The sequence below is a fragment of the Salmo salar genome, chromosome ssa02 (genome assembly GCF_905237065.1).
Source record: "Salmo salar chromosome ssa02, Ssal_v3.1, whole genome shotgun sequence".
Taxonomy (NCBI): Eukaryota; Metazoa; Chordata; class Actinopteri; order Salmoniformes; family Salmonidae; genus Salmo; species Salmo salar.
This window is the reverse complement of record NC_059443.1, coordinates 34,889,638-34,912,255: the sequence shown is the minus strand read 5'-3', so window position 1 is coordinate 34,912,255 and position 22,618 is coordinate 34,889,638. Positions and strand designations below refer to the sequence as shown.

General features: G+C 43.0%; 2 protein-coding genes and 1 long non-coding RNA gene across 8 annotated transcripts; 2 read left to right on the top strand and 1 right to left on the bottom strand.

Annotated features, from left to right (window-relative positions):
* The first annotated feature begins 1,475 nt into the window (after positions 1 to 1,475).
* LOC106580917 (tropomodulin-4) lies at positions 1,476 to 13,609 on the top strand. The gene is made up of 10 exons (XM_014162467.2): positions 1,476 to 1,622; positions 7,560 to 7,741; positions 8,248 to 8,404; positions 8,979 to 9,101; positions 11,639 to 11,731; positions 11,842 to 11,972; positions 12,123 to 12,230; positions 12,356 to 12,499; positions 12,746 to 12,890; positions 13,190 to 13,609. Exons 2-10 carry the CDS (start codon positions 7,634 to 7,636, stop codon positions 13,210 to 13,212), a joined length of 1,032 nt encoding a protein of 343 aa, XP_014017942.1. The 5' UTR covers positions 1,476 to 1,622; positions 7,560 to 7,633; the 3' UTR covers positions 13,213 to 13,609.
* LOC106580925 (uncharacterized) lies at positions 13,586 to 19,247 on the bottom strand. Of its 6 annotated transcripts, none has more exons than XR_001322993.2 (5): positions 19,098 to 19,223; positions 16,022 to 16,118; positions 15,730 to 15,868; positions 15,505 to 15,627; positions 13,586 to 15,218 (listed from the first exon to the last, which is right to left on the bottom strand). It is a non-coding gene; the product is annotated as an uncharacterized lncRNA (long non-coding RNA). The 6 variants fall into 6 exon arrangements; XR_001322992.2 differs by having other exon boundaries at positions 15,730 to 15,851; XR_001322997.2 differs by having other exon boundaries at positions 15,730 to 15,834.
* Positions 19,017 to 21,993, top strand: LOC106580919 (lysM and putative peptidoglycan-binding domain-containing protein 1). The gene is made up of 3 exons (XM_014162479.2): positions 19,017 to 19,297; positions 19,494 to 19,816; positions 20,921 to 21,993. The coding sequence occupies exons 1-3, from the start codon at positions 19,115 to 19,117 to the stop codon at positions 21,105 to 21,107; spliced, it is 693 nt and encodes a 230-aa protein (XP_014017954.2). The 5' UTR covers positions 19,017 to 19,114; the 3' UTR covers positions 21,108 to 21,993.
* Positions 21,994 to 22,618: the final 625 nt, after the last annotated feature.

Here is a 22,618-nt window from a genome sequence, read left to right as displayed (position 1 = left end):
GTTGAGTTTTACATTGAATGATCAAAACAGTATGTGATAAAGATCCTCAAATGATCAACAAACATCAAAATGAAACCAAAGAGGGTGGAAAACACAACCTTGAAGCCAAACAACACCAGACTGATACTGTGATAAGACGTAGATCTTGGTAGCAGGTTGTTTGATTAAACTGCTGTAAGTCAACAAAGAAAATGCTTGGAAACACGACCTGGCACCTTGACGACCTGGCACCTAGCTTTGGAGAGGGCAGTTTCCCTACATTTTATGATTGATTTAATTCAACAGTAAACCAACCTATTGTTCGTTCAAAAAGGCAGAGAACTATATGTCAAGCATGCCATATATGTTGTTGTTTTCTCAACTGGATTGGGACCCTAGCAACCCGATACAACCCCAAAACATCATACTATCAGAAACAACCCCCAAATACAAGAAACGACCCATATTAACTCTTATAAGTCATGAATCATTAGGACTCACTCAACTTTCAGTATGTGCTGCCACCGTGTGGGCATTTGTTAGACTGTCTCGTGCACCTGATATTAAACCTGCTGTGCTGAATACAGTTTATTGGGGTGCAATTAAATCTTACAGATGGGCCCAGTGGAGTTCTTGGTGCTTAGCACACAGTTCTTCACAGTGAAGAAAACATGCATCAACAAAGAGAATGAATCTAAGAACTTGGGAGAAAGGATGGCATGGAATATATCTACATAAGGGAAGAGATAAAGACTGTAGTGACAGTTATTAGAACCAAGGTCTAAAACCTTTATCCTGTCCCTTAATCTCTTCCTAAAAATATCAACTGACCGTAACACTGACCCCTAGAGCTACTTTGTGAAGCTTGCATTAACCCAAACATGTAACCTGTTCACTAACGCTTAGGTAGCCAACCCCTTGGAACTCTCCTCCATGTCATGTTCTGTTTGTTTCAGGTCACTGGAAGTTCACAGTTTAGGTCACCCAAGTGTTGGTCAATAAGATGGACTCATCTGATGACCCTATTGGACAAGGAGGCCCCTCTGATACTCAAATCACATGTTGTCGCTAAATGTGGTAGCCTAGCCTAGCGTAGCGTATTATTAAAGTGGAGTCTGGGCTGGAGATGTCGAGTAAAGGTACGATAGGAATTATGAATATTACAGAGTACCACTGTATACTGTCTTAACCTGATAAGCTTTAGATACAACTTTTGTCAGAGATTCAGAACGCACCAGTAGATGGCACTGTTACCTACTACACTTAGTTGGCTCTCTATTAATTGAGGCACTGATTAGCACATTGGCATCACTCAACCCCCTCCCTTCATCTCTCTCTCTCTCTCTCTCTCTCCCTCTCTCTCCCTCTCTCTCCCTCTGCTTAGTGATTCACAGTCACTCTTGCAGAGCCAGAATAATAAAATGCTGACCTCTCAAAGTGCTGCCAGTATCCCTGTCTCAGCATAGAAGGCTGGACAGCAAGAGAAGAGAGGGGAGGGGGAGATAGGAGAAGGGGGTGGAGGGGAGGGGGGTTATAGAAAAAAGAACTGGTGGGAGGGGATAGAAAAAAAGAGAAACGCCATTCTCGGGTTCCAACAGCAGGCTTTGCCTTGTAGAGGGCTCCAGCACTGCAACTCTGTGAAGGTAGGTCGGAGGCTGCTTCTCTCTCAACTGTGGGGATACCGTTGGCATGAGGGTGGCCCTTTCTCTAATCTCTCTCTCTCTCTCTGTGTCTGCTTGGGGCTAAGCTTTACCCAATGTGCATGTGTCTGTGTGTGAGAGACTGTGTCAGGGACAGAAAAGTTAGGGAGACGAGTTTGTGAATATAGTTTGACAGCATTAGAATTGAACGACTTTATAGCAGGTTCATTTCATCCATCATTGGGTTTATGTTGGTATTGCTTGAATACTTAACTTTGACTGTAGGAGTTGGTGTGTTGGTCTTCTAATTGCCTTGGATTATTTTGGCCACGACTTTAACAGTTGACAATTGGGCATTTCTAATGGGGGTTCAGTGCTCTGATGAAGGTTGACTGATCGAAAGCTCAGCCACAATTAAATACATTTGCATCTGACTGGAAGTATGCAGAGACTTGTTCCTGTTTCTCCTATGGGAGTCCAGTGAAACCCTAAGCTAAAGTATTGTCACTCAATTGAAGATATTTTTTTGGTATGCTGGGGTTAAATCATCTCATAGCTGTCCATCGCTCTACACTTTTGTGGTGTTGTCTCAGGGGATGGTAGATTTAAGGGGGCGTCCCTCACCCCCACCCCCACTCCCAACTAACTTCACTGCAACACATGACGTTTGAATAGCTGTGTTGGCTGGATCAAGTCGTCTTTAGGGCCAGTTGCGGCTGATTTGTGATAAAGTCTTTAAAACAGGCACAAAATGTGTGTATTCACCGTGGCTAACGATGTGGAGTTACGGCAGCTTAGAGACGCATGGAGCTGAATTACAATGTCCTTGTATTGCTGTAAAGATATACTGCTCAAAAAAATTAAGGGAACACTAAAATAACACATCCTAGATCTAAATGAATGAAATAATCTTATTAAACACTTTTTTCTTTACATAGTTGAATGTGCTGACAACAAAATCACACAAAAATAATCAATGGAAATCCAATTTATCAACCCATGGAGGTCTGGATTTGGAGTCACACTCAAAATTAAAGTGAAAAACCACACTACAGGCTGATCCAACTTTGATGTAATGTCCTTAAAACAAGTCAAAATGAGGCTCAGTAGTGTGTGTGGCCTCCACGTGCCTGTATGACCTCCCTACAACGCCTGGGCATGCTCCTGATGAGGTGGCGGATGGTCTCCTGAGGGATCTCCTCCCAGACCTGGACTAAAGCATCCGCCAACTCCTGGACAGTCTGTGGTGCAACGTGGCGTTGGTGGATGGAGCGAGACATGATGTCCCAGATGTGCTCAATTGGATTCAGGTCTGGGGAATGGGGGGGCCAGTCCATAGCATCAATGCCTTCCTCTTGCAGGAACTGCTGACACACTCTAGCCACATGAGGTCTAGCATTGTCTTGCATTAGGAGGAACCCAGGGCCAACCGCACCAGCATATGGTCTCATAAGGGGTCTGAGGATCTCATCTCGGTACCTAATGGCAGTCAGGCTACCTCTGGCGTGCACATGGAGGGCTGTGCGGCCCCCCAAAGAAATGCCACCCCACACCATGACTGACCCACTGCCAAACCGGTCATGCTGGAGGATGTTGCAGGCAGCAGAACGTTCTCCACGGCGTCTCCAGACTCTGTCACGTCTGTCACATGTGCTCAGTGTGAACCTGCTTCATCTGTGAAGAGCACAGAGCGCCAGTGGCGAATTTGCCAATCTTGGTGTTCTCTGGCAAATGCCAAACGTCCTGCACGGTGTTGGGCTGTAAGCACAACCCCCACCTGTGGACGTCGGGCCCTCATACCACCCTCATGGAGTCTGTTTCTGACCGTTTGAGCAGACACATGCACATTTGCAACCTGCTGGAGGTCATTTTGAAGGGCTCTGGCAGTGCTCCTCCTGCTCCTCCTTGCACAAAGGTGGAGGTAGCGGTCCTGCTGCTGGGTTGTTGCCCTCCTATCGCCTCCTCCACGTCTCCTGATGTACTGGCCTGTCTCCTGGTAGCGCCTCCATGCTCTGGACACTACGCTGACAGACACAGCAAACCTTCTTGCCACAGCTCGCATTGATATGCCATCCTGGATGAGCTGCACTACCTGAGCCACTTGTGTGGGTTGTAGACTCCGTCTCATGCTACCACTAGAGTGAAAGCACCGCCAGCATTCAAAAGTGACCAAAACATCAGCCAGGAAGCATAAGAACTGAGAAGTGGTCTGTGGTCACCACCTGCAGAACCACACCTTTATTGGGGGTGTCTTGCTAATTGCCTATAATTTCCACCTGTTGTCTATTCCATTTGCACAACAGCATGTGACATTTATTGTTAATCAGTGTTGCTTCCTAAGTGGACAGTTTGATTTCACAGAAGTGTGATTGACTTGGAGTTACATTGTGTTGCTTAAGTGTTCCCTTTATTTTTTGGAGCAGTGTATATTCCCACCTATTAGATAGTTCTTACTATTTTCTGAACAGTTGCTTGTACTTCAAAAGCAATTCCGCTTGCATTCAGGCTATGAAAACTTCCATATTGATGTGTTGTCATCAAAACATTGTAGTTATGGTGAATGGCAAATACCATGGAAGCCAAGAACATATGTTCATACAATGTCGATGAGTACAGTTTCCTCAGCTAAATAAAAATATGAGCATTAAAATTTTTCAGGTACCTTTGCCTCTTTTTTTCCTCCTACAATTCAGTGGAACAACAACCCTTCCATGTTGGACAGTAGACGATATTCTCAGACACGTTGCTTTAAGTCCTCCAAGTGGAACTCCAGTGTGGGGTGAAGGCCGCAATCAAAGCCGGGAAAGATTTACACCGTTGGAAGTAGCTGACCTGTGAAGCTAAAATTAAGCTGCGGTTGATTTGGAATTTTACACAATATAATGTGAAATATTTTGACCTGTCAACTGGAGGAGTGACTCACTGCTTTGACACTTTGGGCCTTCTCTCTAACGATCTTTCCAGTATCACCCAAGTCATGTGGCTTGTCTGCACACTGTACGAACAGTTACTTTTGACTGTACAACAAGACAGTTGTTTTGTATGAGTTGTTGTAACTTTGTACCTCTCAAAGACTTGGACTTTGTAGGATATTGAACTTGGAGTGGACATCACCATACAGCTTATGGATGCTTAATTTGGTCCCAAGGCTCCACAAGCTTTTAGTGGACCTGCACAAAGTAGCTGAGATTACAAAGTGGGAGTGAGCGTTGTCAGAACCAGGTGACACTAGTGGAAAAAGCAGAGCCTCTCCAACACAACAGCATGTGACATCATGGCCACCATGCCATGCAGTTGATGGGAAAGTAATATAAAGCCATGATGAATATAGGGGGATGCACCAGTTTGGTGGTCCCCACTCCTCTCAACAGATGTGCTCTGAGTGGCTCTCTGTGCAGCCAGGTGTCAATTCTCTGAAGTTTTGATTGGCTGAACCAGAAGTCCATGGAGCGGCACAGGTCGCTGGGATTTTGCTAACCAACTCCTCAGATGGTTAGCGGCCACATCTAAGATAAAGCTGCTTGAAATGGTATGTTGTTTAGTAGTGTGTAGCGATTAAATAACTATCTTTACCAAGAGAATCTCTTAGCCAGGCATAACCCAGGTGCAGGGAATGGTTGAGACTCCAGATTGAAAGAAATGTCCAGCTGGCTTTGACAGGTTTCCTCAGATACTAGGTTGGTTGGTTCCCATAGGAACCCAATGAGAATACTATGGACAGGTGTGTGCGCACTACTTTCCAGTCTGATGTCTCCCGGAATATGAAACATGCTCATTAAATCCTGAATGCTGATTGGTTAAAAGCTAATTAAAATGGCACAATGAATCAAAACATGGCATTCTGCCTCTTGAACACTTATCAAGCACATTTGTCAGAAGGCTTTTTAAGGTTTCTGATAGAACACTTGTTGTGCTGAAACGGTATAGTCTCATTCATACACAGTAAAACCTGTGCACTTGGTAGTGTTGTATACTGAGGCAAGGACGTTGTAAAACTCAGTGATAGTTTATGCAGCCTATTTATTCAAACAAACCTCATGGGCTCAAGGGCTTTGATGCAGTTGAATCAGGAGTTTCATGTTTGCCCCATTGTGTTACACCTGAATGTAGCTCAATAAAGTTGTAAGTTTGTCCTCATCTGTCCATACAAATGAGAAAAGGAGAAAGCTGTGCTGCTTTTGCATCCAGTCAAGTCCAAGTTGTTCCTGCAATGTGCAAGAGAACAAACAAAATGCCAATGCTTCTCGGCACTACGTCTTCATCGGGGAAAGACATACATTTAATGGTACATACAGTTGTTTGCTCCATAATTACGTCCATCTTTTTACACACTCAGCTGTTTGATCCAATGTTTGTGTCATTGGCTTAACACATTAGAGCTGCACTGTGCTGACGAGGTGTCCCCTCCACTGAACACAAACATGCATGGGCACATGCCGTCGTCACACACAAACACTTCACACACTTGAAGTTATTATACGCACACTTTGCAGTATTTCTGTGGTAATGGTATGTTTTACTGTAATTCTATGACGACATGGCAACACACACGTGTAAACAGGCACACATGCACACACACACACACACACACACACAAAGGGTATTGTCATCACCACAGCATTATTTACAGGTAGACTAAGCATTCTGTGAATGCAGTCTATTCGTTAGTCACAAGATGTGTGTGTGGCCACTAATAATGTTTGACATTGTAACTTGATCTAGGGCTGCAAAGCACACCACTGTTACCTTTGCAGAAAGGAGCAAGGTTAGACACCATAACAATCAGCTGCTAATGGACTTGTTCAACACTCAGGACAGTGATTTCCTATTGATGGATGAATTAGGTTTTCTGTTATTGACTTGGGGTGTTAAATTGCCAATCACTGACTTGAGCTTGTCAGTAACCCTTAAATAGCTCTCATAGAACTGTTTCGGTTTCAATGGTAGACTTACGGTTCCTCACATAAAGGTCCAATTTTGTGTTTTATTTACCATGTAAGTGGTCAGGGTCAATTCTGAAAACATTTCCTAAAAAGACTAATATGGAATGTGGATTTAAAATTTAAAATATAAATGGCTTTGACCCTACTCTTGATAGGTGCGTTACTCATACCTATGAGTCACCTGTTTTGCCAGAGGTATATACAGTATGATATTGCTGTTGTATTTCTTCCACTGAGTGCCAAGGCTTTGTGTTTGTTTCATGGTTGAGCTCATCTCTCGCTTGAAACTGACCTCCGATCTGTGTTGTCTCTATCTGGGCTTGTCCACCGGTGGGTGTAGAGGGAATACGGGTGGGGCCGCTAGCGGGTGTCAGCCAGTGATAAATAAGGGAACACACCCCTCTGCTCCGCTATCCTCGCCTCTGTAACTCTAAACCCCCAAGCTCACCACATTGGAACTAAGAATAGCAAAGAACCTGCACTCTCTCTCCCTCTCCTTCATGTTTTCTTTCCTTCTCCCTCGCTCTCCCCCTCTCCCCTTTGAATCCATAGCTTCAGTTCTATAGGAGTGTGTTCATTTCAGTTCAGTTTCCGGAGGAAAAGGAGTGCTCAGTTAAAATGTTGCAGTGTTTGTGCATTGTAGCAGTACTTATTTGTGCATTCATGTGTACCGCAGGGTTCTCCAGTGAAATGTGTGTTGATCACTGGAAATACAGTTATTATTACCATCATACCCTCACAGAGGCAACACTTGGGACTGGCAACAATAATACTCAATGGAGATCATACGTTGCTCATGAGACACAGTCCATGAAAATAGTTGGTGTGCTTAAGTCCTAGCTACCCAGGTTCTGTCACACTGGCTAGTCCTAACAGGACACCAACACATAGTATCCTTCACTATTATTATCTGAGAGGCCAAATCTGTCAAGAGCTGTCCAATCTGTATCCCTGTCTCACAAGTGCATCCTCTCCTTTCTCCTGCTTCTCCCCACAGACAGTTCCCTGCTCAACCCCAGGGGTGTGTGGTGTGTTTGTGACCCTAGCTAGGAGCCCAGCCAGCCTGCAGACATGTCGAAAAGCGACCCCCGGGACATCGACGAGGATGCCATCCTCAAAGGGATGAGCCCTGAGGAGATAGATGCGCTGGAGTATGAGCTGCTGGAGATGGACCCAGAGGTACTGAGGGCCCCAGCGGGCCCCTGGTGACAAAAAAAGAGAATTAATTGTAGAAAAGATACCTCCAGTACACAATATATGGGAATGGGGGAAGCCTTTAGGACTCAAAGACTAAGGAATGCACAAGGCTCATAGTATAATGATAATAATATGCCATTTAGCAGACGCTTTCCATCCAAACGCGACTTACAGTCATCCATGCATACATTTTACATGTGGGTGGCCCTGGAACCAAACCCACAATCCTGGCGTACCTTGCACAACAGATTCACTGATACACACAGAACACCATCCCCATGTTATCTTGTTCTCTGACATTGTAAGACTTACTTAGGAATTTCCTGGGGGATTACGTAGCTTTATACTGTAGTCATAAATCGTATAAATCCATTTTCCAAAATAAAAAAAACCACAGTCTCACACAACCAGTTACTAGAACCCCAGAGGATTCAGAACGCTTTGTACAATGTCCACATGCCCTCTGACCCCTACTGTTTCTGTCCCAGAATGCCATCCTGCCAGCCGGGTACCGCCAGCGTGACCAGACCAAGAAGAGCCCAACGGGGGTGTTTGACCGTGACGCCCTGCTGGATCACTTAGAGAAAACAGCTCTGGAGCACGAGGACAGAGACGACCTGGTGCCCTTTACTGGCGAGAAGAAAGGTCCGGTACACTACACTACTGAACAACACTATTGACTCCACTACTCCACACTACACCGGGGGGGCTCTTACATGAGTGGCTTTTGGGCCCCGACCCACAGTTTCAGAACCACTGCTTTAAACTGAAAAACAATCCAATGTTTTGAACTTCATAAATAAGTAATGGTAAGTGATGACTTAAAAGTGTAATTTTAGCGGTTTGTGTAACATTGATATGGAAATGAGATTTATACAATAGAAAATGTAGTTTATTGGATTTTATTCACAAAGACCATATAAACCAGGGTTTTCTTAGTGTTTTCAGAAACAATCCCAATATTTGTTTTTACCAAAACACAGACAAATCCACTGTAAGGGGCATATTACAGTCATGGCATTTTTTTTATAGTCTCAAAGAATGTTATATGATACAAGATACATACTGAGAGACAAAGATTTTCCCCTCGACTGTACCAAACAAACACGTGTGCTATACAGTCTGCTAATGACCCCTTGGATACTAGTTGCCCTGACAGTCCCTTTGTATGTGTGCCTTTCTCTCTCCTTCTTCTCTCTCTCTCTCTGTCCCTCTCCAGGGAGAGCGTTTGTTCCTAAGGAGGGCCATGGAAAGATCCCCGACCATGAGCAGATCACCCTGGAGCCTGAGCTGGAGGAGGCTCTGAAGAACGCCACAGACGCTGAGATGTGTGACATCGCAGGTGAGAATCTATCATTTTTTTAAACATTGTTTGTCATTTAGCAGACACTCTTGTCCAGAGTGATTTACAGGAGCATTTAGGGTTAAGTGCCTTGCTCAAAGGCACATCATCTGATTTTTCACCTATTCAGCTCAGGGATTCCAACCAGCTACCCTTCGGTTACCTGGCCCAACCGCTAGGCTACCTGCCGGCCTATCCCCCTCTGTCCTTCACATTGAAACAATGTGATGTTGCCCAATACTCCCAGACGGTATTAGATAGAACATTGTGGCCCCGCCCACCTTAGGGGAAAACAGCCCATGGTTTCCTTGGTTACCCCATTGGCTCACAGCCAGCCCTGTGTATTGGGACCCAATTGTTTACAGTGACCCTGGCCTATTTTATTATTTTGTCATAGACCCATATTATTCCATTGCTCATTGATCCATAGTATTATTGTTCCAGTGCTTCACAGACCCACTCCCACACATAGAGACATGTAGACATGGGATGTGGGACATGGCATGGGGGGGCTCCAATTCCATGCGCTCAGCAGCAACACGAAAATAAGCTGGCCTAGAGCCACCAAAAGAAGGGAGGAATGGGGGGAGGGAGTCAAAGACTTGTCTGTTGGGTAAAGCTAGTATATCAATTTATACCAAACAAGAGGTAACCTTGTTTTAAAGGTAATTAATTGAATCAACAAGTTTTCATTTATTTCATGTTTACCCCAATGGAGATGTGAAATGAGTTCAGTTCAGCTTGAACATGCGTTCCACAGATATTTTGGTCTCATGCGGTCAACACTTACAGTACCAACCCAATTTGTTGGTTGTTTTTACACTCACACTGTGCTTGCTTCATAACAACGCCGAACAAGGACTTCATCAGTGCTCTCTGACATTGTTTCAAAACAACAAAGTTATTTATGGTTCAATTTGATATAGGCGATTTTCACCCAAAAAACACACAGTACATTTTTTGTCTCCAAATGATATCTAATTCGATGAGAATTCACACCTCAGCCTCTTTTAAGCTACACAACCATATGAGACCATAACACCCTTATGCATATATCATTCATAGTATGGCCCAGAACAAACAGTGTTTATCACAATAGTTAAATCCCCCATCCGTATCCACCCACTGTGCAGGGGATCCAGGCCTGCCTCAGTCCGAGAGGCAGGCCTCCCAACTGCTTTTCCTTTAATGGCAGAGCCACAGCCACAGAGCATAGGCGTCTGGAAAGTGACAGTGGAACTGTATGTCCACATAGATTAGCCTGTCATTAACCCCCTCATTGAGAACACAGTTTTGACCCTGGAGGGAGTCCAGATGAGGATTAAACTTTCGTTAGCCTCTGTCACTCTTTTGTTTGGGGCTGGATCTGATTCCACAATAGTATAGCTGCCTGGCCGGCTCCACCAGCAGAAAGGGAGGGAGACCTCAGTCAGTAGAGATTTAATTGATGCTTTTTACTCTTAATAATACTGATGGTATTTTGGGAATAGTTGTTATTATTGAGAGGCTGGGTTGTACTGTAAAGCTACTGTAGAGTCAAGCCGGGTGACATTGGTGCATTTTGCACCAGACCAGCTGTCTCTGGATCCCTCTCTCCTCACAAGGCCTTCCCTCCCATAATTCCCAGCCTGCCCCAGGTCAGAGCCCGGGGGCAGGGGCCGGTGGGGGTTTGCTGTCACAGCAGTTGGTGTGTGACACAGTTTGGTGGCGAGGGGCCGTCTGTAATGAGACTGGGAGAGGCATTCAAAGTGCTGCCCTCTACTGGAGATTTGAGCAAAGCCACAGCAGCACCAGTCTATATTTTTAGGAGCCCATTGTTCTACGTCCTACGTCCCATCTTGTAAGATTAGCAGTGCTGACCTAACTCACCCGCATATTTGGAATTCAAAGCACTCGTCCCCAGGGCATGGCGTCAAACTGAACAATACAATGGCCTCTATGTCTATGTATGCATCTAAATGAGAGGCCGAATAACCATTCATTACGTGTTGGTCCATTTTCAGTTAGAATAACATTGCGCTTGGTGTGTCTGCATGGCTCGCATTAATGTTTGGTGTCATAACGTCCTTAGGGCCTGGAGGCACTGAGATTAGAGACAGGGACTGCAGCTCTCTCTGTAAGAACTGAGGAAAGGCTACAATGTCCTTATCTGGTCAAGCAGACACACAGAGTAGGCATGTGCATAACATGGTAAATACTGTACCTAGTATTCTCATGATACAATGTACTGCACAGTGTTGGGTGTATACTGTAAACGTACAATTCAGTTGTTGAAATAGATACACCTCTCTATGTGAAGATATGTAGAGTATAATTGAGATTGGTAGACCTGCCTGTCAAAACAATGCCCTCATAAATAATTGCGGTCACATACACTCTCAGTTTAGTTATAATGAAGGCCTTGTGATTACTTACTGGGACAATAACATGCTAAAGGTCTCAGCTGATAGCTACCATTAATTATGTTGAACTGAGGAAAGATTACTGGATGGTGAATGAGAGTTACAGATATATAAATCAGTCCCATTTCTTTGCAGCTATTCTGGGAATGTACACACTGATGAGCAACAAGCAGTACTACGACGCCTTGGGCACCACTGGTACCATCGCCAACACAGAGGGCATCAACAGTACGTATGAAGAGGTTGACCAGCAGAGCAGAACATACCTACTATGGTATTCAGTATATTACATGTTTAGGAAATTCTTACACTAACCTGTGATACTCTGGTGCTTTTAGGTGTAGTAAAACCAGATGCATTCAAGATCTTCCCAGAAGAGCCCCCCAACCCCACAAACGTGGAGGAAACCCTTCAGCTGATCCAGAACAATGACAGCAGCCTGTTTGATGTCAACCTCAACAACATCAAGGTGAAGCCAGTGGGCTTTAGATCCTACGGTCTGAACGTACAGTGACCAATTCTACAATGGAGGATGAGATCCCTTGATGGTAGCGTGTAGCCTCGTGTGTTATGGCGTACTGAGTCAGCATAAAGTGATTGGCGTCTGTCTGTCCTGTAGGACATTCCCATCCCAACACTGAAAGAGATCTTTGAGGCGATGAAGGGCAACACTCATGTGGAGTTTCTGAGCATTGCCGCTACCCGTAGCAACGACCCCGTGGCCTATGTGAGTACATCCTTCTCCCGCAGACTAGCCACAAAGAATTCTCATTTTCACATCCTTATTGTAATTTTCACCTGTTACTAATGAATGTGACTCTAGTAACATAAGTGTGGATGTTTGTGAACCAGGCTGTTGCTGAGATGCTCCAGGAGAACACCACTCTGCACAGTCTTAACATCGAGTCCAACTTCATCACCTGCGAGGGCATGAATGCCATCGTCAAGGCCATGGCCAACAACAACACATTGACCGAGATCAAGATCGACAACCAGGTCAGACACCCATACAGAAAGTATGCTGTAGTATGAATACATACATTTGGATAGTGCTACATACTGTATGCTGTATAAACCAACTGAATATAAAACAAATTCCTTATGAGTTCCTCAAGAGACATGAAAAGACTTTGGAGAGAGAAAAAACGATGATAAACTTATAACAAGATAATGCTGTGATTGTATTGTGTGGTTATGGGGTTATTGAAGTCCTTTTCATCCTTTAACCCACCCTACTCCTAGAGACAGAAACTGGGGGACTCCTGTGAGATGGAGATTGCCACCATGTTGGAGAACAACTCCAGCATCGTAAAGATCGGCTACCACTTCACCCAGCAGGGGCCTCGGGCTAGAGCAGCCATCGCAATCACCAGGAACAATGACATGAGTGAGTGTCTGGAGAATGCATGCATACTGTCAATCATTTTATTTCAGTTGTGCTTCATCTGACATGGTCAATGTTAAAGCGCTTGACATTCTTCCTGTTAGGGGTTTTGTGACGAGGCTGTCATAATACCCTCAAAGTGTCTATAATTCTAAGATAATGACAGATTACATTTCAGTTCATGTTTAGTTGTTCTAGGTGTTCTGCATGTTCTACCTGTTACTGACGTAGTTCAGCTTTCGGTTGACCATTGATAATGTACTCTGGCTGACTCATATCGTTCCTTTTCTTTCTCTATCCAGTTCGTCAACAGAGAGTAAGATGAGACGAGAGTGGAGCAACAAGATAGGCTCACGTCTTGAGAGCACAATCAACTCAGCCCCTTGGACCTAACAACTCTAAAAACTGCCATTGACAGCTTTGCGCTAGCTTTGTCAATGGTGCGCAACAAACCTTTACAACCCCTCTGTGCCTCATCACATGTCCGGGTGTTCATTTCTGTGTCCAAGTATTTCATTTACCACAGCTTTTTGTAGACCATTGAATTCATCATAAAAGAATACATAGGTCACATCGTTGTAAAGTGTTGTTTATGCTTCTAGAATACGCCATGATAATACTCCAAAAATGGAGGTGATAAAACTCCTACATGGTAGTGGTGCTATATTTAGGAAAATAAAATCTGTAAATACTTTCAATAAACGTTTAAATAATTGTTTTAATGGGCTGAATGTGATATTTTTGCCATTTCATCACATCATGTGAACATACATAATATTCATAATGTCTATGGTTCAAAATTCAGAGCTGACACAAGGTACAAGATAAAAGCAGATACAAGAGTACACTGAGTGCACCGAGATCATGAGAATCGTAACTACTCAATACCTCATTGAGCCCGCCGGATCGCCCCAACCCCAACCTATTTTTACCCCCCTCTATTGGGTATGTAACCTAGTCCTCTGGGCTTGAGTAACCCTGCTCAGAATATACCAACTTTTAAAGGGTCTGAAGGGGAGGGGGCACCCATATGCACCCAAGGAGATTCATGAACCCTCACCAAACAGCTGCTAACCTCTGAGGACTTTCACAGCATTGGAGTGGCTCCATTTTCCATGTACACATTCATTTTATACCTGTATTAAGCAATGCGTTTTGATTATCATGCTCAATTTAAGCAACCTTCAGAATTTCTTGTAAAGAAATGGCACAGGGACCAGGCTTGTGATGACTTAAGGTCAGTATTTCCATACATGTTTTTTCCTGGGGTTATTTATTCCCCTTTGATCATTCAGCCACAGTAAAATACATGTGTATTTATAGTTATGTAGGGTACCATGCAAGGTATTTAGTGACTGACCTGGTATAAAGTTCTAAGTTAAGTGGTGCTTTATTTTACTCCCTTGTATCTGGGTTATTCAAACAGACATTGTTAGCACTGGAGGACAGTTGTTTTGTTTAGTCATCTAAAAGTACAAGTAACATGATAGAATCAACATGACTTATTGCATTGACAATTTAACTCCATAACATCATCAGTCTTGATGACACATAAGACAGTTGAGCTCCTGTGTCGATGCAGTCAACAAACATTCCAAACGTCTTGTGGCAGTCACGCAATGAGCTCACAAATAATGATCAGGTACTCAGTTTGCCTCATTTTAAAGTAACCCACGTTAAGTCCGCATGCTCCCTTTCTCGAGGGAGGGGGGTTATCCAATATATAGAGTGGTCTTGGGGTGAGCCACAAATGAGAACCTTCTGAAGAATGTTAACCGGTGGTTACACTACCAAGATTAGCAGTAATATTGTCCTATCTGCTGATGATTAATGGTAAGCTCACAGCTTAGCCTTTAACAGGGGCGGTGTTGGACCTAAATAAAATGGGCGAACGGAATAACACAAAGGGTGCAGAGAATCATCCCCCTTCCCACCCCTCGCAGGGTGACAACAGTTAAAGCATTGTCTCAAGCACCAATGCGTCTACCCTGAGATAGGGTAAACAAAGGAAGCATGGAGGCAGTTCAAGATGTTCTAGTGCTGCTCTTATAGTGTTGTCATTACCGCAACAGAGTGCCATTCATAATTGTTGAGTCAACAGATGTATGTTCAAATGGGATCTTTGTGTCAGCGGCAGGGTTTGAGGAAAGGGCTAGGGATTGTGGGAAGGTGGTGGTGTTGAGGTCTGGTCACTGCTGCTCATCTGGTCAGCCCTCTGTTGAGTCAGTGGGGGGAGAGGATGGGAGAGAAGAGGGTTCCTCTTCATCTGATTCAAACTCCACATTCTCATCCTTTACCCACTGGCCACTCCTGTCCTGCAGCCATCCTGCACTGAGGCAGAAAGTGAAAGAGCGAGGTGGTAGAAAAGTTAAGATGCCATACTGAACTGTAGGTGGTGGACTTACATTACTGCAGCCTTCACATTTGAAAAACAACTCAATGGAATAACGATGTCACACTACCCTGCTAATGTTCACATGGGGAAAGGCAAGTTTAATAAACTATTCAAAACAACACTTAAAATATGCATGAAGCCAGTGAGAAATTTGAATCAACTGACAAATGCAGATTAGCGGGGACGCTGAATGAGAGTCAAGACTTTATAGGTACACAGTACCTTTTCAATTTAAGGTAATGCTCATCCTTTGAGCTGTCATAGGTTCCGACTCCTGGGTCACCGTTGGCTGAGACTCCTTACACACTTCCTTATTTCTCCCGATTGGACACGATCCCCGATTGACTAGTGAGGATGAATGGCAATGAACAAAAGGGTTAGCGGTGGAGACCAATCATTATAGATTTGTAATATGATAATGTTATTTACAATAAATCTAGACTTTACCTGCGGTATTACTGTTGGAACTGGGTAATGACATGATGTCTTATCATCGTCTCCACTGACATTTGATGTGGTGGTGATAGTCTTGTGCTGGAGGGGCTGATGTCACTGGAATGGAACACAGTCTGGAATGGAACACAGTCTGGAATGGAACACAATCCGGAATGGAACACAGTCCGGAATGGAACACAGTCCGGAATGGAACACAGTCCGGAACTAGTACTTAGTAATGGAAATACATTTTTAAAAAGATCAATGAAAATGTGATTGTAATAATGTGTAGGGTACTACTCACAATAACATATCACTTTCAGCATAGAGTACCTGGTCTTTTTGTGCCAACTGTTGTATGGCACAGTCTTCAGTAAGGCGTGGTGGGTGAGTTTACGTGTCTGTGTCAACAGGGGGGCAGAACTAGAGCTGCAAAATCTGGATCCCTACAAATCAGCTGGGCTAGATAATCTGGACCCTCTCTTTCTAAAATTATTTGCTGAAATTGTTGCAACCCCTATTACTAGCCTGTTCAACCTCTCTTTTGTATTGTCTGAGATCCCCAAAGACTGGAAAGCTGCCGCAGTCATCCCCCTCTTCAAAGGGGGAGACACTCTAGACCCAAACTGTTATTGACCTATATCCATCCTGCCCTGCCTTTCTAAAATCTTCGAAAGCCAAGTTAACAAACAGATCACCGACCATTTCGAATCCCACCGTACCTTCTTCACTATGCAATCTGGTTTCCGAGCTGGTCATGGGTGCACCTCAGCCACGCTCAAGGTCCTAAACAATATCATAACCGCCATCGATAAAAGACAGTACTGTGCTGCCGTCTTCATCGACCTGGCCAAGACTTTCGACTCTGTCAATCACCGCATTCTTATCGGCAGACTCAATAGCCTTGGTTTCTCAAATGACTGCCTCGCCTGGTTCACCAACTACTTCTCAGATAGAGTTCAGTGTGTCAAATTGGAGGGCCTGTTGTCCGGACCTCTGGCAGTCTCTATGGGGGTGCCACAGGGTTCAATTCTCGGGCCGACTCTTTCCTCTGTATATATCAATGATGTCGCTAGATGCTGGTGATTCTCTGATCCACCTCTACGCAGACGACACCATTCTGTATACATCTGGCCTTTCTTTGGACACTGTTAACAAACCTCCAAATGAGCTTCAATGCCATACAACACTCCTTCCGTGGCCTCCAACTGCTTTTAAATGCTAGTAAAACTAAATGCATGCTATTCAACTGATTGCTGCCCGCACCCGCCCGCCCGACTAACATCACTACTCTGGACGGTTCTGACCTAGAATATGTGCACAACTACAAATACCTAGGTGTCTGGTTAGACTGTAAACTCTCCTTCCAGACTCACATTAAGCATCTCCAATCCAAAATCTAGAATCGGCTTCCTATTTCACAACAAAGCCTCCTTCACTCATGCTGCCAAACATACCCTGGTAAAACTGACTATCCTACCGATCCTTGACGTTGGCGATGTCATTTAGAAAATAGCCTCCAACACTCTACTCAGCAAATTGGATGTAGTCTATCACAGTGCCATCCATTTTGTCACCAAAGCCCCCATATACTACCCACCACTGCGACCTGTATGCTCTCGTCGGCTGGACCTCGCTTCATATTCGTCACCAAACCCACAGGCTACAGGTCATCTATAAGTCTTTGCTAGCTAAAGCCCTGCCTTATCTCAGCTCACTGGTCACCATAGCAACACCCACCCATAGCACACGGTCCCGCAGGTATATTTCACTGGTCATCCCCAAAGCCAACACTTCCTTTGGCCGCCTTTCCTTCCAGTTCTCTGCTGCCAATGACTGGAACGAATTGTAAAAATCACTGAAGCTGGAGACTTATATCTCCCTCTCTAACTTCAAGCATCAGCTGTCAGATCAGCTTACCGATCACTGTACCTGTACACAGCCAATCTGTAAATAGCACACCCAACTACCTTATCCCCATATATTATTCATCTTCTTGTTCTTTTGCACCCCAGTATCTCTACTTGCACATCATCATCTGCACATCTATCACTCCAGTGTTAATGCTAAATTGTCATTGTTTCGCCTCTATGGCCTATTTATTGCCTTACCGCCCTAATCTTCCACATTTGCACACACTGTACATAGATTTTTCTATTGTGTTATTGACTGTACGTTTGTTTATGTGTAACTCTGTGTTGTTGTTTTTGTCGCACTGCTTTGCTTTATCTTGGCCAGGTCACAGTTGTAAATGAGAACTTGTTCTCAACTGGCCTACCAGGTTAAATAAAGGTGAAATAAAAATAGTAATGTCTGCAGTTTTCGGTTTGGCTATTTGTTTCAAGCGTATTAGTCTATAAATAAATCTCTTTGCCAAAATTCTCTCTTTGCCAAAATTCGTAATCTCTCCCATGTCTTATTTGAATGTTTATTGCTTGCCTACATTTTCCTCCCTCCTCTATTTTAATATAACACACATACATTAATTGTTCATTTCAGTTGCCTATCCTGACCTGAAGTTTGTTCTATATAAAGTATTTGACTCAGCTGTGTGCCACAGAAACTATTTGACTCTAGCCAAAAATGATGGAATTTTGGGAGGGGGGGGAAGAGTTCTGGCAGGGGAGTGATTTTCGGCACAACAGGTACTTCACCAAGGCTGTCTCACCCTCTGGAATGAAATTGGACAGGATATCTACAACACGCCGTTTCTGGGAAATAAACAATTAACGTTAACTAACTAGCTAGTTAATAATAAACAGTTAAAATGACAAACGTGTCCGTTTCGCATGTAGCTAGCAAGCTAAAGTACAAATAGATTTCTGTGTAAGTAACAACTAGTAAGACGGCTCGCCTTGAGGATATTCAATTGACTCTGATCATTGCCCTCTATATTAAACGACATTTAGATTAATAGGTTTAGCTAAATATATTTGTTAGTTTAAGGTTCTTATTTGCGAATCGCTAGCTAGCTACTGGAAACATCTTTAAAACCGTTTGTAATCTAGCTACTTCCTGCTTTCAGTGAGGGATTATGGGACTTGGTCATACCACGGCAGCCATGGAAACTGACAGCTGACTGAATCCATTTTTCCTATGGCAAGTTTTTGTTTAGAAGCTAACTAACTAGCTAGTCGACGAGATAAGGTAAACTAGCTACATGCACTTAAACTCATGTTATTATTAGCTAGCTACCACCTCCCTACAATAACGATGATACAGGTTTTCTAGCTGTATAATCGCATGGTAGGCAATTTAGCTAGCTGGCAAACTATAGTAACTACTATAGCCAGTAACGTAAACTGGTTTACGTTAGCTAACGTTATTGCTAACTTAGCAAGTCAAGAGGGGGGCTAGATAACTAACAGCAGTTAGCTTACCAGTTGTAAGCTCAACCATGTTCCACGGGGAACGGGCTCCTCTTTCAACGGGTGGAGCCGGTATTCTCCCCGTTAACCGCACGAGGTCATACGGCAGTCTTGTACAATCCAACCTTTCTCCGGTACGACAGAGACGAATTGAACACCAAGTTCAGCCAGGAGAGACGTTGCAAGGACTCGCGTTGAAATATGGAGTATCTGTGAGTAGCTAGACATTGGCATTGCCATTCTTCCAAAATGTTTGAGTATTTGAAATGTTGCTCCAGCAGACAGCCTGTCAAGGAGGAGTTTTTACTGCATGACAACTTAAATGGGCAATTTGTGGACTTATGCTATGGTGATAACTTTGTTTACCTTCATAAACCCACATCTTCTGCAATTTTCTCTTTTTAACAGATGGAACAAATCAAAAGAGCAAATAGACTGTACACGAATGACTCAATATTCCTAAAGAAGTATCTTTCTATCCCTGTGCTGTCAGACTACAACAGTGATGCTAATATTGGGGTAGATGTGACTGAGGAGTACTCAGGCCAGGTACAGGACAGTACAATCAAAAAAGGCTCTACTCAAAATGGGAAGTCAGTGAACAACTCTGAAAAGACACAAGAAGAAGGCACATCAGAAATTTCTCCAATGAATTTCTTGAAAAGAATGGATCGTATGATCAGCCAGTCCAAGCAAGCAGCTGTGAAAAGATGCCAAGAGGGAGAGGAACGGTAAATTCACCCAGATAACTTCATACCATATTATTCTGTCCTGTTATAAACTAGTGGTCAGTGTAGTTTATGATGCACTATGCAAAAATCGCTCCATCATTTTCTAGTTGCAAAAAATCTAATAGGTTGCCTAATTTCAGTTGTTGACAAAACAAGCAAGTATAGTGTGGAGAATCAATGTACCATCGAAACCGCTGTGAAATGCCTTTTTGATAACCCAAAATATTGTTTTCAGCTGTTTGAAGATGGTGTACAAAACCGAAAGAAAAAATATGCAAAAACTAACTTAAGAAAAGGAAGCATAGAAATATCTCACATATAGACTTGCTTTCAATGAGAATGACAGATCAATAACACACATTTCTATGTGTAATTGGTCGGTCGCCCAAAAATTACATATTGCAGCTTTAACTTTGATGAAATGCTAATATCCATTTAAACAAGTAGGGTGTCAATGTGATGATGTCATGACATCAGTAGCATGTTATTAGGTCAAGGGTTCCGAAACTTTTTTGGCCCTCGACCCCATTTTGAAATAAAAAAAATTGTGCCACATCACCATGTAAAAAAAGGTTAGGTAATCAACGGCCAATGTTTCCCTTTTAAATTGTGGCTAAGACAGTCTATTACAAATCAGTCTGACAGTACTTTTGACAGTATTTCAATCTGAAGGAAGTATGGTTTGAAGTGACAGAAATGCAACAGAAAGGTATTGGGAAGTTCAGAAGATGATCAGGCAATATTTTTGTATGATCTTCTGTGTAAAAAAAGTCTGATTTAGTTCCTGGTCTTGTCCACTCTATTAATTATTCCAATGCAGCTTTGTGGTCATTCTAGAAGGAAACAAAGTCTTGTCTTTGAGTGATGAGGTCATAACGTTTTGAAGCTTAAACAGTTCAAAAGATGGAGACATATTTGTAGGAAGAAAACAGAAATTGTTCTGTTTATTGCATCAAGTGGCAACCGCAATTTAAACAAATGTATTTGCTTTTTTCTCGCGACCCCATAGTTTGGGAAACACTGTATTATGTGCTTAGCTCTTCATATAATGCTTGATTTTGTCAAGGTTCTGTTTATTTCACCTGTTCGGGTTTTCCATCACAGTTTGACATCTTTGGAAGCAGCTTCTACCAGCAAGACAACAGACCGTCGATTTACAAGGTCAAACAGTGCCACGGTCGTCACCTCTCCCAGAATGCATCAGCAAACCATACTTGGTGCAGTGCCGCTCACCATCACTAAATGCACCAAGAAACTGAGAGAAAGAGAGGATGAGATCTTTGAGTTGTGATTTCATTGCTTCTGTCAGGCAGATCATGGGACACATGGTACTAATGCAAAAATCAAAGGGATTGACGTCCAAGCTAATCAGGCATTACAGATTTAGGCAAGTTCTTATTTTCACTGATGAGTAACTTGCTGCTCTATGGACTTGGTAGTTGAAAGTTGGTCGTTAGCACTGTTGATATAATTGTTTTGCTGGGAGGGTGAGTTTCATTTTGACATATAAGAATACTCCTTATTAGGCAAGTAATTTACTACTACCAAGTTATTTAAAGTTGTAGTACATTGATTACGTATTATATATTTGCCATGTCCAGAACAGCACTGTCTGGTTGTCCGTTTACTACATAAAACGAGAGTCAGAATGTGGTACTTTGAGTTGTGTTTGTATGTTAGTGTGATCATGTAACTATCCAAGTTATGTTTGGTCACAGGCGCTAGATCATGTGAGTTATGCTACCTTGTTGTGTCTTATGCAATTTCAGAAATGTGAAAAATATGCAAGTCTTGGAGAACAATAGAAGTTGAGTCTAAAAAATGTATTTATTATTGAAACCAATGTGAGTTGGTATAGCCTAGTCTTCATTGGGTGTTTGTTACAATTATGCAATGATGTACATATTTATTTTTAGAAGAATACTGAGCATTGCACTTTCATTTTCTAATCTTGGCACTAGGTTGTAGTCAGTGGTAAGGTTACCTTGGTATTTCATTTAATTTTGCCAACCAACTGTATTGTTACAGTACTGAATTAGCCATACTCAATCAAAGTGAGGAACTTGTTGTTTCTCCTTGCTATTTCAACGAAAGGCAAAATTATATTCCTCTGGTATGGTTTCCTTTTTGCTTCACACTGTAAACTTTTCTGCTGTATAAATAAATCCAAAGGTGTAGTTTCGAAGTACAAAATATATTTTATTTTGCCTTAGTTATTTCAGAAGCATCTGGCCTGGTTACTGGTTTTTATATGTGATGTTACTGTTAATTCACTAGTTTGTCCCTTTTTTACCCAGGTATTTCCTTTTAGCTAACCACCTACAGTACCAGTCAAAAGATTGGACACATCTACTCATTCCAGGGTTTTTCATTATTTATTATTTTTTACATTGTGGAATAATAGTGAAGACATAAAAACTATGAAAGAACACACATGGAATCATGTAGTAACCAAAAAAGAGTTAAACAAATCAAAATATATTCTATATTTGAGATTCTTCAAAGTAGCCACCCTTTGCCTTGATGACAGCGTTGCACACTCTTGGCATTCTCTCAACCAGCTTCATGAGGTAGTCAACTGGAATGCATTTCAATTAACAGGTGTACCTGTTAAAAATGTATTTCTGGAATTTCTTTCCTTAATGCGTTTGAGCCAGTCAATGGACATAGACTGGTGGAAATCTGTCCTTTGGTCTGATAAGTCCAAATTTGAGATTTTTGCTTCCTACTGCCATGTCTTTGTGAGATGCAGAGTAGCTGAGCGGATGATCTCCGCATGTGTGGTTCCCACCGTGTAGCATA